The 15,904-nt window shown below is 38.3% G+C and overlaps 1 protein-coding gene across 16 annotated transcripts in view; it reads right to left on the bottom strand.

Annotated features, from left to right (window-relative positions):
- Window positions 1-5,573: 5,573 nt before the first annotated feature.
- LOC107226566 (protein turtle) overlaps window positions 5,574-15,904 on the bottom strand; it is a 164,784-nt gene continuing 154,453 nt past the window's right edge. For 12 of the 16 annotated variants that reach the window (XM_046733920.1, XM_046733928.1, XM_046733926.1 and 9 more), the window contains 3 exons: window positions 15,195-15,422; window positions 14,037-14,130; window positions 5,574-8,053 (listed from right to left, as the gene is read on the bottom strand). In XM_046733920.1, the coding sequence (XP_046589876.1) occupies window positions 6,928-8,053; window positions 14,037-14,130; window positions 15,195-15,422 (1,448 nt within the window). In that variant the 3' untranslated portion in view covers window positions 5,574-6,927. Of the gene's footprint in view, window positions 8,054-10,181; window positions 11,697-14,036; window positions 14,131-15,194; window positions 15,423-15,904 lie in introns of those variants that run through there. The other 4 variants (XR_006903283.1, XM_046733925.1, XM_046733933.1 and 1 more) reach the window with 4 other exon arrangements.

Below are 15,904 nucleotides of genomic sequence, written 5' to 3'. Positions count from 1 at the left end.
ACTGTGAAAATCTAATTCTGAACTCTACGAGGAGTTTGAAAAATGTCTCGGGTGAAATTCACCCCCATTGACCGATTGGGGTTGAATCTGATCCGGTATATTGCGCGCTTTGCATTTTGATTTCGTATTTACATGGGATATTTTTCTGGGTCTCTGAAAACAGAGGCTAAGAATCATCAGCCATGGGAATTAGTGGAACCCTCATTCGGTATGTCATTTCAAATTTCATTTATTTCATTTTATTTGATAATAAATTGTCTACAATTTGTCCTAGATAGTATGTTTTCGAATTTTTTTTTTCTTCTTATTCAGGGAAGGGACGCAAGAAAGAAAAATATATGTGTTTGTGTGTACAATATAAAGGGAAGGAGGTTTCAGAAAAATAATATCGTTATGTTATATGTGTATAATGACAATTTAATCGTGCGACCGTATAATATGTGTGTGTATGCTTATATTATACCATATATACAGTGAGTTTCTTTATCTGCGGGACGATGCGTCCGCTTTATTCGAGCAACCGGAATTCCATCTCTCATTTCAGTCTCAGCATCCTAAACATTGTCAAGACAAACAATATTCAACGTTTGGCATGAAAGTGGCAGGATACGATGCTCAACCGGAAATGAGAGCTGTAACTCCGGTTGGTCGTATAACGCGCACGCATCGTTCCGCAGATAAGAAAATTCGCTGTATATTATATAATATATATATGTGTATACATATACATACATCTATATATATACACACATCGATTGCGCAGCACATTGAATGACGTAAAAAAATATAAAATAATTACATTCAGACGAAAACGTAGGAAAGAAAATAATACAAAATTGTAAATAATAATAAACCAATATAACAATAAAATTGTACTCAGAAATAAAGATAGGTTTTGTTTGTTCTCGTAAATAATTATGTTATTCATCGTTAAATTGTAATTAATATCACTAAATTGGCTCCTGACTTTGTGACCAAGTCTACGAAGCGCTGATGATTGATGCAATATGCTGAATATCTGACGGAACGAATGAGCTTATGCATTTCACCCAACAAAATGTTGCAAGTCGAATTGTTCAAGGTGAAAATAACAAACAATCAAAAAAAGAAATTTTCTGTGTCCGTCCTTTTTTTTTACAATGTAATTGGTATATACGTGTACTACAGTAAAAAAGGGACCCAACACATTGAACAAAACTCACATTTGACTGGAAATGGAATTTTTGTTCCAGTTCGAAATTCAGTTGTACCGACTATAATTCATACGTGTTCAATCCCCAACAAACGCGACGCTGGTCACAAAGCCAAAGTGTAAATAAATTATTGTACCCGAGAGCCCTTCGATTGCACCGTTTGATTGATCATATCTTTACCATCACATCGTCCTCTGGTTTTTCATTCATTTTTACGGAAGTGTAGAATCCCACAGGAACCCATCCGGTAGTTGTTTCTCTATGCTTTTTTACCGATTTAAACTTTTCTCTCATTTCAAAGGGGTTTCCTAGTCGTTTACGTCATACCGTAGGCATTTTTATTCATATACTCGATTCACCGTCACCAGTATCCCTATTTTTTCTACTTTTTTTTTTTGCACATAAACGTTATCATATCGTTATTCATATAATTACATTTAAATGAGGAATCGCAAGTCTCTGATTTATAATCGCGCGTGCTTTGTCATTATTTTATTATACAGTTAAACTTTTTTTGTACTAACGTCAGTCAACATCACACGTACATGGCAGCGTCACGATTATGGCTCTCAGGAACGTAATTTGTTGCTTTTGTTTTTTCTTTCTTTTTCTTCCTTCTTTACACTTTTAATTATTGTTGATTTCGACTTTTAAATATATTAAATGCAAAACCTGTTGTAATAATATTCGTATAATAATAGTGATAATAGTAACAATAACAACAACAACAACAATAATAATAATAATAATAATAACTAATAATAACTAATAATAATAGAAAAAACAATGCAGTTACAAACAAATTCACGATTCAACCATAGCCTTTCTTATGTGTGTACGATTAACTAATGTATATATATATATATACATATACATATATATGCACATTTATATTATTATTATATACAGGGTGACCCAGGATTATCGCCCTACAGGCTAACTTATGTTTTCCTCATGGAAAAGTGCGAATGAATCGTTTCTTTACTTTTGATAGGAAATTCTTGAAATTGACCAATCCGGTGTGAGAAATAATTTTGAAAAAACGGAGATTTTCTCGAGAAATACATTGGTAGCATATGGGGCGACAGTCCTGGGTCACTCTTTATATATTATTTATATGTATATATATTTATAATATACGTTTTTTTTTTTTTTCTCCTTTCAGCGATCCGTGTGTGTCTTTCTTTTCATCGTCTTCTTCCTCTTTTTTTATTGAGATCGTTGTATCTAGCTATGATATATCTACATGTTACTTAAATACGCCTATAAATTATATATGTATATATATATATATATATATATATATATATATATATATATATATATATATGATCAGACAGGGTCGTCGCGAGTGTGTAAAAAAAAAAAAAATGTTTCAACGAAAGTTAATAAAAAAAAATCGAGGGGAAAAAGAAAAATGTGTAAAACGACGACTGACGGAGGCTGCCAGCCGGCGTTTCAATTACTTGGCTTATCTCGCACCACGCGGCTGCGACATATCGTGATTCTGATCCGTCCCAATGCTTAACGATTGCTGTGCTCATTGATATCGCATAATCGTTTTTGCATTTATTGTTTCAGATTTCAGATACCTGGGTATAGATAATAGATGAAATTCTTCGAATTATCATCAATAATGACGTTTAAATTTTGATCAATATAATCAATGAGACAGATCAAATTTATTCAACGTTTGATAACAATTGAAGAATAGATACCTGATATTGGTCGTTCACGTTACGTAGCAATAGTGAAACGATCCTTAATCTCGATGTGTCGAAGCCATTGGATTATACATCACATACATCCAATATATCATCGTTATAATTATCATTACTATTATCAATCAAATTATTAATTGCTATTGTTATTTCTTTTTAATATTAGTAATATTATTATTATTCTTATTATTATTATTATTCATTATTATTCATTATTACGAACTATGTTTTAATATCTAATATGATACAACAGCAACAGGACCGTCGAGTCCTAATATTAAAAACATTTCTTCAATTTTTCAATATATATATATGTATGTATGTGTGTTTGTGACCGTGTATTATGCCTATATAATGTGTAATAATAATTAATATCTTCGTCGTCTCGTTGATTATACACTACACGCTACGTATATCGTTACGATTTACAATATCAATTACAATTTATATATCAAATTATTAATTCAATTATTAGAATTACTTTAGAATATTGGTACTCTCTGTCTCACCTCTTTGAGTTCGTTTTTTTTTCTTTTCTTTTTTTTATTTCAAATTTCCACTACACAATTTGTCAACACCGTTTCTCATTCGTTCTTTCTTCTTCTTCTTCTTCTTCTTTTTCTTTTTCTCTTTGTTGTTTCACTTTTGTTATAATATACCTAGTCATATCATTATATGCATTGCGTAGGTCAAAGTATAGTTGAATCGTGAGTGCAGAGCCCTCGCTATCGTTACAACAACAACAACAACAACAATAATAATAATAATAATATTAATAATAATAATAATAATAATAATAATAATAATAATAATAATAATAATAATAATAATAATAATAATAATAATAATAATAATAATAATAATAATAATAATAATAATAATAATAATAATGAAAGTAATAATAATATTAATAATAATAATACATCATCATCATTCACAATGTGTATATACATATAATATAATTGTACAGATTATCGATCTGTTTGCGCCTAGTATGTAATATATGTATATACGTATAGGTATATTATATATACACATATATATATATATATATATATATATATATATATATATATATATATATATATATATATATATATATATATATATATATATATATATATATATATGTATATGTATATGCATACGTATATGTATATGTATAATGTACTCGCATACACATAATACGACGCAAATGCGCAAATCTGTATGCGTACATATAATATATGAAAAAATGTTTGCTCTTTCTTTTTTCCATTTATTTTTTATCCTCCTTTTTTGTACTATAAAAAAATTAAAATGTATAATGTATGTAAATGTATACATATTTGTATGTACCGTATACGTATAAATATGTATACCGTTTGCTTGGCTGGTGGGGAACGAAGGCAATCTGGGATACCAAAGGGCCGCGGATCTATTCCCTCTATCCAGAAATTTTATCTGTTTCCGTTTCGTTTTTTATTTTTTTTTTTTCTTCTACGTTCAACAATTTTGCTTCTTTTTTCAATATCATCGTCGCCTTGAGAATAATAACTATACATATTATTACACTGGTGATAATAAAATGCGTATAAATTTAACATAAAAAAAAACAAAAAAAAAAAAGAGCCGCGATCACGAGATTATTTGAGACACCGAGATCAGATTTTCGTTACGATATAATTAAGGTGTATTATTATAATCTGTAAGAATATGTGTATGTTTTACGGTGAAACGTACCGCGGTCAAATGAATACTGCAGCTTCTTAAGTACATAACGTATAATTAAAATAAATAAATAACTTACGTATATATGCGTGTATTGTATATATGTATATATGTATAATGTATATTATATGAATAAACTATGCGGAAAAATCGAGCCCGTTTTATTCAAGCGACGCGTGCTTCTGGATGAGGTTATAACAATGTGGCGGCTACAGGTACACTGGCTTTCCCCGATTCGATCCTTTCCTCCCCCATCAGTCGGAGCCGATGTACGTGATTTGATACAATGCGTTTGGTGACAACTGGGTGGGATTCATTTCGTTACATTTCATTTCGTTTCGCTTCGTTTTTAACATTCATGTACATGCGCTGGATTCTACTCTGCCTATACATATCTCGTCTACTCCTCATTTGGAATTTCCACTTCGTTTATACACCGACTGTCGGCTCTGATCTCCGAATGATCGTTTCTTTTCGAGCCGAAGTTTCTTTACGATCAAGGGAACCAGAGTGTGGATATTTTGACAAACGGGGAAAGTACCGATTCCATAACTTCGAGATATTTCAACAGAAAAGTTTAGCTTCTAGATCGATGAAAAGAGAATCAACCGAATCTGGCAAATTTTTCAAGATTTTGTTTTCATTGTACGGCAATTTGCTTGAACAAAAAGTATTCTCTGCAATTCTTTGACTGAAATTAACATACATTCGAATAACATTTTTGAAAAAATTGTTGTTGTTCATATTTTTGTTTTTCTGAAACCAGTAGTTAACTGACGTCGTTAACTGATCCACGTTTTTTTCGTTGGCCTAAAAAATTGAGCTCTTCACGAAATTGCGTCACTGCACCGTGATTGATTGTATTTTATCATTGTATCGCAGTATGAATTTGAGAATACTGGTTCCCCTGTCGGTGTCGCAAGGGAAATGGAAAAAAAAATGCATTTTCTTGCTGTTTTTGATTTTCTCTTACTTTTTTGTTTGTTTTTTTTTTTTTACATATCTTAAATTCCTAAAACTTCACCAACATTGAAACGAAACTCAGTCGCGAGAGTTTCCTTTCATCCCTTGTCCTTTTCTCGTGTCCGTTCGTCCTTTCTTGTTTTTATCCTTCTTTCTTTCCTTGCAAATTAATATTATATATATATATATATATATATATCTTTATATATATGTATGTATATTTTTTGTTTCAAATTTATTTATCTTCATGTTATACGATGCTTAGGAAAAATTATTGTGCCGATAATACGTTGGGTCGCTAGCGAAACCCTAAACAGGCAGTGCAGTACGAATGTGTGTGTATTGTGTCCTTAAGCGATCTCGAGAGGCAAGCTCCGGCCTAATATCAGTTTTTTTTCTCGTCATCAACTTGAGTCCATTGCTCTTAAATTTAAATAATAATATTTATTTATTCACTTATTTATTACTAATTTATTAATTTACGATTAAATTATTATTTAATTGGTTTTCCTCGTCGTTCTTATTACGCATGTTTGTGTTTTTCCTTTCTCATCTTTGTTCAGCTACCTTTCGTTTTCTTCCCTTATCTATTATTCATACTTTTGTTTTAAGATATATCAAGCACGTGGTACAATTTCTTTGGAGTATATTAGTCATTCATTTATGTTAATGCATATTTCATTCATTCGTCATATTTATCGCAATAAATTTTCAACTTCCGCTTTAGTTCTTACTTCTTTACTACGATTCTTGCAACTGATCGGGTCGCACCTCGTCCTCTCCGAGGTACGGTCGTTACGTCAATACTTTCATTGAGCCTATGAAAGTATCCGTACGAACGAAATTACTCCACTGCTGCACGAGTGTTATATTCACTCGGAAATAACCTTTGTGTCGTAATTATTACTCATGTAGACTTTTTTCACGCGGTTTACAGTTTTATTCGTTTTTTGTTTCGTATTTTATATATATATATATGCATGTGTGTATTTACATATATATATATATATATATATTATGTTATGTACGTAGGTATGTACGTAACGCAGACGCAGGCGGAGTCCCTCGTGTTTGAAGGTAGGTATAACGATAATAAGGTACATTTGAAATGAGAGAAAAATGAAGAAAGATAAAAATGAATAGAAAAGAATTCTCTTTATGTCGTATATGACAACATCATGCGGCGATCAGTCCTTGCAGCGCGAAATTTATATTCAGAACAATAATAGCGAGTGAGAGGCGCGAGCGCGAGATAGAGAGAGATAGTGAGAGAGAGAGAGAGGGGGAGATTAATTACGGTAAAAAACAAAACCCGTGAAAAAAAAAAAAACGCGATTGCACTAGCACGCGCTCTCAAGATGTGCACTCTGTCTTCTGCGAGCCTGCCGCTGTCTGAACTGATGAAATTCAGCCTTCATGGCCTGGACCCTGGCCTCGATGTTGTCCCGGGTGTATCTGGGCGGCGGGTGATGAACAGGTACGCGTTCTTCCCTGGTGGGGGTGGAGGCGGAGGTGGGCGTGGGTGTGCAGGAGACGGGGTCGAACTCGTAGTGTCCGTCGACGCTGCCGGCGTCGAGGGATTTGTGGGGGGGCGGCTTGCCGCCCTCCTGGAGCTCGAGCCATCGGCCTATGAGGGGCGGCGGCGGGGGCCGATAGGGGGGCGGCCGCCACTCGGCGACGGTGCTGCCCGAGCGCGAGCTCTGGTTCTGCTGCGAGGTGTTCTTGCTGCCGAATCCGCTGCTGCTGCTGCGGCTCTCCGGCGAGGTCTCGAGGTCCGGCGAGGCCGCGAGTTCGGGGGCGCTCCGCGCGTGGCGCGCGTGTCGCGGCGGCAGCCGGGCCTTAGGCCTCCCGGCGGTCTGGGGGGGAGACGAGGTCGCCAGTGGCTGGACGGGGATGAAGCGGCGGGATTCGGCGTGGATCGCCCTCAGCGAGGGAAGCTCCTGACTGTACCGCTGGTGCATCGAACGGAGCTGCAGGTATCCGGGGGGCGTCGGGAAGGATCGCTCGCCCGAGGATGGCTGCCGCACCGAGCTCAGGTCGCTGAAGTACATCGGGGACCAAGGGACGTGCGGTCCGGTAGGCGAGCTCGCGAGGAATCGCGGCGAGGCGATCGCGTGGACGGCCGGGGCCCGCGGGCCCGCCGATATTGGGACCGTCGGGTGTCCCGGAGCCAGCGAGAGGGCGCTGCCGTCCGAGCGCAAGCTCAGCTGACTCGTTCCCACCAGAGGGCGCCGCCAGCAGGCGTTGAGGCGGCTCGTCTTCGGCAGGAATCCTCCGTCGTCGCTGCTCGATGTGTCCAGGACGCTGTTGTTGCCCGAACTTCCGCCCACCGAGTCTGCGATGACGAAACGCCCGTCGGCTGCTCGAGATATCTTACCAAGCGGACGGCCCCGCAACGAGTCCGGCGTCCTCGGCGTCAGGTTCTCTCGCAGCAGATTTAGACCTGGTACTCGGCCTTTTCCAGGTCTGCGGTAGACAGGTTTTTTTCTTGTTAGACAACACGCTTGAGACATTAGTTACGAGGGCGCGCAGAGATGCGGGGGAAAGTTCGAGTCGTGAGACTTCCGTTTCGATCGTTACTGTTTTACAAATCAAACGCGAACGTTATCCTCGTGGGAATGAATTTAAACATTTTTTTGCGGCTGCTATTAACAATTGTCGGTGGTTCGCACTTCGATTTTTACCCTCGTACTTGAATTACACACGAAAAGGTCTTTCCCGCGCTTTATGGTACGAATAATCCGAAACAAAATCTGGCCTCTGGGATGACAATTATATTGAGAATTTTATTGAAAAGTACATATATATATACATATATATATATATATAGATCCAATGTCGGTTCGGATTGAAGAATAAATTTTTTCACTCTGGAGGTAAGAAACGGATAATATTGATTCGGTTGAACGCTTTGTTGATAAAAGCGATCTAACTTGGTTCCCTCGCATCTCTGACACTGGACAAAAACATGCGACAAAAAAATAACAACAGCATAAACAACACAACGACAACAAGAACAAGAACGACAACAATAACAATAACAGTAACGAGCATAACTAAAAATTAAAAGTAAACCATAAGGTGAACAAGAAATAACAGAATAATAATAATAATTACAGGCAGAAAGGAAGTAGTCACATGCTCATGCGCGTTCCGGTGCAAAGTGGTTAAGGCGTGACTGGATTTGATCTCTTTTTTTCTTTTTTTTTTTAGTCAAGTTATTTCTTTTGTTTTTTATTCTTTTTTTCGGATCGTGTATTCTTTTTTTCTTTTTTTTTTTTTTTTTGCAACTTTCAACGTTCAATATTTGTTTTTTTCTTTTCATGTGGTGATAATTGTGGTTTAGGTGCTCCGAAACTCGTCACCTTTTTTCCTCCTTCGGGTCCAGCAGCAAGGAAAGATCGGGGAGAGAGAATGTTGTAACACAACGATTACATTCACAAAAACCAATATGCTGATAATGAGAAGGAATGATAGTAACAATAACGATGATTTAACGATAATATAATGATGATGATAATAATATGATGACGATGACTATATAATGGTAATAATAACAATAATCATATATAAAATGCTAAATAATCGAACTCTTTACTTTTCTAGGCGGTGGTAGGGAGCATATAGATATATAATTACGGGGCGCTGCATACTTGAATCGAAAAGATTCGAAGGCGGTTGGAGACGATTCTAACATAAAAGTGAGACTTCTGTGTTACCAGTGAAATTGACAAACTACGCACGAAAATTGGCACCCTTGGGAGCATTTTTTTCCGCTTCTATTATCATCGAAATTCGTGACGGTAGTTGAGGTAAAAATAATGCCGAGTGGCAAGGAGGTGTGAAAAAAAAAAAAAAATGAAAAAGAATCCAAAGAATAATTTTTGCCCGATTCGAGCCCGACGGAAATTTGAAATTTTCAACTCCGTGAACGTCACGTGTGTACGTATAATGACCGTAAGGACCTCAGTGATACATCAAATAAAGTGATATACTTTAAGCGCATCGTTTCATTCGCAGCCGGCGTACTTGCGTATAGTTATAAACAGCTTTGGTCATTTATGGTGTAGCCATTCCGCAAAGGAGCCGATAAAGAGAGAAATATAAAAATTTATATAAAAACAGATAGTCGTACCAGCTGTGTAATATACGTGTTATCATCAGCGTCATTCAGGGAAGCTTCGGTTCGTTCAATCAACGCAAGCACAAAGGTTGCAATAAAGGTTGTACCACGAAAGAATAAGTAAAGATAGGTGAAAATAGATAGAACAAACGGTATAGAGAAGAGAAAAACGATATTGGATCGGAACACTTAAAGAGCGGCGTAAAAAGTGTACGTGTATCCAGATAGAAGTGCCTATTGATTATTGGAAATCCTATACGCTGTGATGAATATGAAACCCGGCGCACTTGTTGTGAAATTGAAACTAGAAGAGGCGTGGATAACACGGGGGCAATAAGATTTTTTATCTGGATACAGGCTAGAGAGAGAGAGAGGGGGGGGGTGGTGGAGGGGGGAGGTGGAGAAACGTTTGGGAGTACCTACTTCTTATAGGGCGTCTAGAAGCGACAAACTGAAAAGATGGAGAAAAATGATTTAGAATCGTCAAACATCGTCGCTGAAGCTCACGACCCACCAACCGGGCCTCTTTTCCTGTCCGGTCATCGTGCGGATAGAACGAATCAACGGAAGGGAAGAAGTTAAGAGAAACGTGCAAAAGTCCGAATCAACTCTGCCTAGTTAGAAGCTAGAAGGGCGGAGGGCAGTTGATAGGGCGACAAACCGTGAACCTAGAGACCAAATTAGTCGAGACCGTGAGTTCAGCGAGTAAATATAGAGCGAAGCGTTCGGGACTGTTCGTGGTCAAAGGGCTGTCTTCTTCCAGCCGAAGGGGCAGGGCTAGAAGCCCTTTGACCCTATGTCTTGGCCAGGCAAAAAAGTATAAGAAACGACTAAAGTGAGACGTAGACAGTGATGTAAAACTGAGATTCAACGAATAATTTATAACGTAATAAATGAACAACGATCATCCTATACGAATTATTATTAAGTAACTTCATTCGAGAGGCACGGATGCTGTCTATGGTATGTATATATATATCGTACATATATAATATGTGTGTGTAACAAACAAGGTGAATAAAGGAAAATAAAATAAAAATTATACGTAATACGATATGTATAAGAATCAACTATTCGATAAAATACGTTGTTAAAAATCATCTATCACAGTATCTAGACGTGTTATAATACGGTATAATCTCTATTGCTTATCTATGTACTCCCTAATCCGCCAATCAGGTAGGTAGGGTACTGACTGGAAGAACTAGTGATCCTAGCCGTTTGCCTGTATCGTTTTCATCTACGTTCAAGACAATCATCCTAATTGGTAGTAGATTAGTGGTAGTAGATTAGTGGTAGTAGGTAGGCAGTAGTAGTAGTAGTAGTAGTAGTAGTGGTAGTAGTAGTAGTAGGTAGTAGCAGTAGCGGTAGCGGTAGTGGTAGTGGTGGTTTATCGGCGAAGACGTGGCTAAGGTCCTATATATCGAGGGTGTCGTCGACGGACATCGCATCGCACTTTGGTCCGTCGCATATTCCGCATACAACAATCCCGAGTTCGGCACTAGGCGTCGCGTCTAGGCGAAGACCGACTCTCCTCCTCGCTCTATTCCAACTCTCCGAGCCGAGGCGTCGCGGCGTCGTCGCATCTACGGTATCGCCGACGACCTGGAGGGTAAAACGCAGAGCTCGTCTCTCGGCCCTTCGGCTCGTCTCGGCTAGCGCAGGTTCGGCTTACTGTTCCGCCTCTCAATGATAAACACGCTCTCGTAATCTCTGTTATCGAGGTGGAGGGCGTGGTGGGCGTGATGGCCCAGATGGTCGCGGTCGTGGTTCGAGGACGCCTCCTCGGAAACCTGCTCCGGGGTAGCCGCGGTGCCCGTGGCATTTGCTGGGCCGGTTACCGCACTAGCGATCCCCGTTACCGGGGCTACTTGCGGAGGACGTGGCTGAAGTGGTTTCTGAAGCAGTTGTTGCGGTTGCGGGTTCAACGGGCTGCAACGGGTCAGCGTCGATACTGACTCGCCGCACGAGTTTAAGTTTGTCGACCTACAGAACACACAGGACAATAGGACACCTAGTTTTGCGTGTGTCCAAATGTTTTTTTTTTTTTGTCATTTCCAGATAGCTATGAACCAGCAGCTGCTGCTAGTGATGCTGCTGCTGCTGCTGCCTAGGTAATCGTTACACACGTATCTCTCATTTCTTTCTTTCTTTCTTTTACAATTTTCCTTTCTTTCTTTTTTATCTACACAAGTGCTGGCACCGGCTGAACCGTCGAACCCGTTCTGGATATTTTATTTATTCTGCGATTCATACATTCCCGTGGGGATTGTCCGATTTAATCTACATCATACGGTATTTTCAAAGAACGTTGTTAAGGAAAATAATTTTAATGTTGATAGAAAAAAAAAAAAAGAAAAACATTAATCGCCGGTGGAGAAAGATTGTTGCGAAAACTTTTTTTTTCTCTTCCATTTCTCAACGGTCTGATTGAATCAATTAAACGAATTCAAGGTTTCCTTCAGCCAAGTATGAATGTTTCTATTCTGCGAACTCTGATATTGGCCCGATCGTTTCGGAACAATCACCACTGACTATTATTTCCAAACAATTAATAACCTAGGGTGTCCAGGAAAAAGGTGTAATCAAAGTTCATGTCAATCATAGATTTTTCATCACTATCAAACTCTGTTCTATATTGTTAAAGTAAAAAATCTCCAAAGCAGACATAGACTCATTTTCAAACGATTTCAAATTTTCTTGAATATATATATACAAATATGTATATTTTTTTATAACCAAGAGAAGGAAGTCGTAATCGTCGTCTGTTCATAAAATCCGATCTGCTGGGCACCCCGTCGAAACGAGAAAATAAAGTAACTGTAGACAGTTGACTGAACTGACAGGAAACGAAATTACACCAGGAACAAAGTCTTCGGCAGATACGATTTCGAATAAAAGTTGAAAGGATAAAATAAGGGTGTTCAAGATGAAAAAAAAAAGAAGAAACAAGGAGAGGGACGAAGAAAGAAGAAGAAAAAAAAAAAAAAAAGAAACGGAGAAATGGCAATAACTAAAGATAATCCAGAATAGGCATCACTGCAGTCGTATTGTGGACTTTTGGATGCCCTTAAATAATAATTGTCAATTATTTTCTTTTCTCTTCTTAAGTACACATAATGAAATCAGTCCTGCTTTGAAGGCGACTGATGCATTGGCGTGATTAATTTTATTTGTACGATTCGGTTCGTCGGAAGATACCGCTCTCTCCTTGGAAGATGAAAATCTAGGGATTGTTTTTTTTTTTTTTTTTTTCTTCAAATATATACTTCTTAATTTTTTTTTTCAATAGCATGTTGCAAAAAGCCACTCCTCTTCGTCCAAAATACCTCTGCTGCGGTTAAGTCTGCCTGCTCGTTATTCATTTTATTTATTTTTTAAATAAATGTCTGTTTACTATTTTTTTCTTTCTATTATTCTAAAAGCTATAGTCGTACGGTTTTTTGATATAAGGTAGTGAAAGAGAATTCACATCAGTTAGACACTGGAGAATATTACATGTATGGTATGTATAGAATACGTTACATATAAATATGTATATATATGTATTATATATATATATACATATCACCTGTGAACAATGATATTTGTATATACACATCTTGCTATCATTGGTTAAAGGTTTTCTTACTATTATCGTTGTGTATAAGGTTATAATCATTATATTGTAGTCACCTATTATAAGGGACTTAAACTCTATCTTACTAATCATGTGTATATATGCTTGTGAAATATTGTACTTGCAATTATATGTATGCGATAATAAATTTGTCACACGAGTCTCTGCAGCTCGGTATGTAATTATCATAATCATTGTTTTTTTACGTTAATCAGTGATTTAGATCTACGTTCATACGGTCAATTAATACAATTCTGATCAAATTTTGTTGCTGAAATTAAATAAACATTGAATATCAAATTTGTGGAAGTTGTGATATTCTTCTACTCCATCGTAAAAAATTACGTCTTTCTTTTTAGAAATGAATTATCTCGTAAATAAAAATAACGTTCTTAGAGATGAAAAATGCTTTCCACTGAAAGATCGATAAAATCTGCTGAGTTGAAAATTTTCGGAAATTTCGCAATAGTTTGCAAAGGATCGATAAGATATTTCTGAACATGGAAAATAGCGAAAATCAAGCGAAAACTTGTATGCACGAGCTTCGAAAACTTTCTGTTGGCACTAATATTTTTCGCCCACACTTTTGCGACCCTGAACACAGGGTCGATGAAAAGTATTTGCAAGTACAACATCGTCGAGGATTATTCTATGTACGGTGGTTACATCTGGAGTAACATCCGGTGAGTTAACACTGAAAGACTCACTTTTTCAAAGGCACTGTTCCCTGGGGGCCCTGCCCTGCGCCGTTCCTTGAATCAGTGACTCGGCAGGCCACCATGTTATACGCTGAAAGCAGTTCTACAATGTTACAAAATTATGTTAACCACGCAAGTGTTCAGGTGTCTGGTGCTTGCCTGTTCGACGCAAACGTCATACGCCAAAAACCCCGCTAAAACCGCGCCTAAACTTGTCGGTAATAAAAGAGAAAGTCAGTCCCGGGCTCTAAGATTCATTCGGATTAGTAAATTCAGCCGTCTCGGTGGTTTCCGGTCTTCGTCGGTGGCTCCTCTTGCCGATTGAAAAGTTTCACCAGACTCAGACAAGGACATTGATCAGAGGCTTGCTTTACCGCATGATCAAGTTCGCACATCATCAGGCTGCCTGGTCAGGGCCTGACCAGAAATGTAACGCGTCGTTCTGAAATGCCCTGATCGGGCTGAGTTCAGGTACGGTGGTCAGACCCTGATTAGGCGTTGATCAGAACTGGATCAGGGGCCTCATCAGGCACTCAACAGGGGAGGTTTGAGGAACTACCTGATCAGACTCGAGTAACGAATGTTCAGATATATTAATTATTGAAATATACGTAAGAAATAAGTCAGTTTCACATCAGACGCACAGTTAAGTCTACTAGAAGTTACCAGCTAATAACTGGAGGTAGATATCTACACAATTAATAAACCGCGAGATGATATTTTGTACCAACCGGCACGTAGATGGCCACACTTTATTACAAGTGGCTTGATAAGTTTATCCCGAGAACGCCAAGGACTTTCACGACGCCTGGTGGCTACTCTCGGTACTTGCAACGCGTCAGGTTAAATCAGTTACGTTCTACTCAGACATGCCTGATTTAAACCTGCTCCAGGGTCTGCTGGAACATCAGGCTAGTCTGATTGAATTTCTATTCGGAGTTCTCCGCTTGGATTTAAGTTAGACGTAAAAGCGGGCCCGGGACGGACAACCATGTTCGTTAAATGATTAGTTTCGAAGGCAAATCTGCGTTTCGATTCACGGCTTGTTGTTTTTTTTTTTTTCTTTTTTTTTTCTCGTTTTTCATGGGGATGGGAGCGAATGACCGTGAGCGAAGATACGGGCTAATGTAATAAGGTGATTTTAACGTGAACCGCCACGAGGCGTACCTTTCTCCTGTTTTCGTCGTTTCCGTTTGTTGCATATTTTCACCGCGCATATGCTCAGGATTATCGCCACGATGAAGAACAGGATGCCGCCAACCACCCCGGCGGTTATCGCTTTGTGCTTTACCCTCGCTGGAACCGGAAACTTCACTTGGTCGCTGGCCCCGTAGTTCGTTTCCGAATTCGCGAAGACTTGGAAGTGGTACGTCCGTCCTCCGACCAGACTTTTCACTGTTGACAAACACCCTCATTTACGTTATAAGAACAAAAGTGGTAGTGGTTAATCTGGCTGAACTTGATGGGCTGGAAGAAAAAATTATTAAATGAAACGGTTACTTTTTCTAATCTTGTTACTTGAAAACTACTGGACCGATCGAATCCAAAACCTAATCAGTTTTAAGTTAAAAAGAGCGACGTCGATTCAAACCAAGATCGTGAAAATAGGTTCATTCATTCTCGAGATTCGGTTGGATACAAGATCGATCGCAAACACGCGTCAACCACACGCAGCTGGGGCTGTTCGAAAAAGGTCGAAGGTGATTCTTGGGATCTGAAGACTGGTGAAAGCTAAAAATTGAATCTTTGGGGTGATTATGACGACTTGTTCTCTACTTTCTCTGAAAACAGAACAGGGAGTATAGTTATTCGGAAGCAAGTAAGCACACATATGGAGTATTTTCCTCGTTTATCGTTCCCCTGCTTGGCACTAAAAT

This window comes from Neodiprion lecontei, chromosome 3, assembly GCF_021901455.1.
Source record: "Neodiprion lecontei isolate iyNeoLeco1 chromosome 3, iyNeoLeco1.1, whole genome shotgun sequence".
Lineage (NCBI taxonomy): Eukaryota > Metazoa > Arthropoda > Insecta > Hymenoptera > Diprionidae > Neodiprion > Neodiprion lecontei.
The sequence above is the reverse complement of the archived record's forward strand: the minus strand, read 5'-3'. Positions and strand labels throughout refer to the sequence as shown.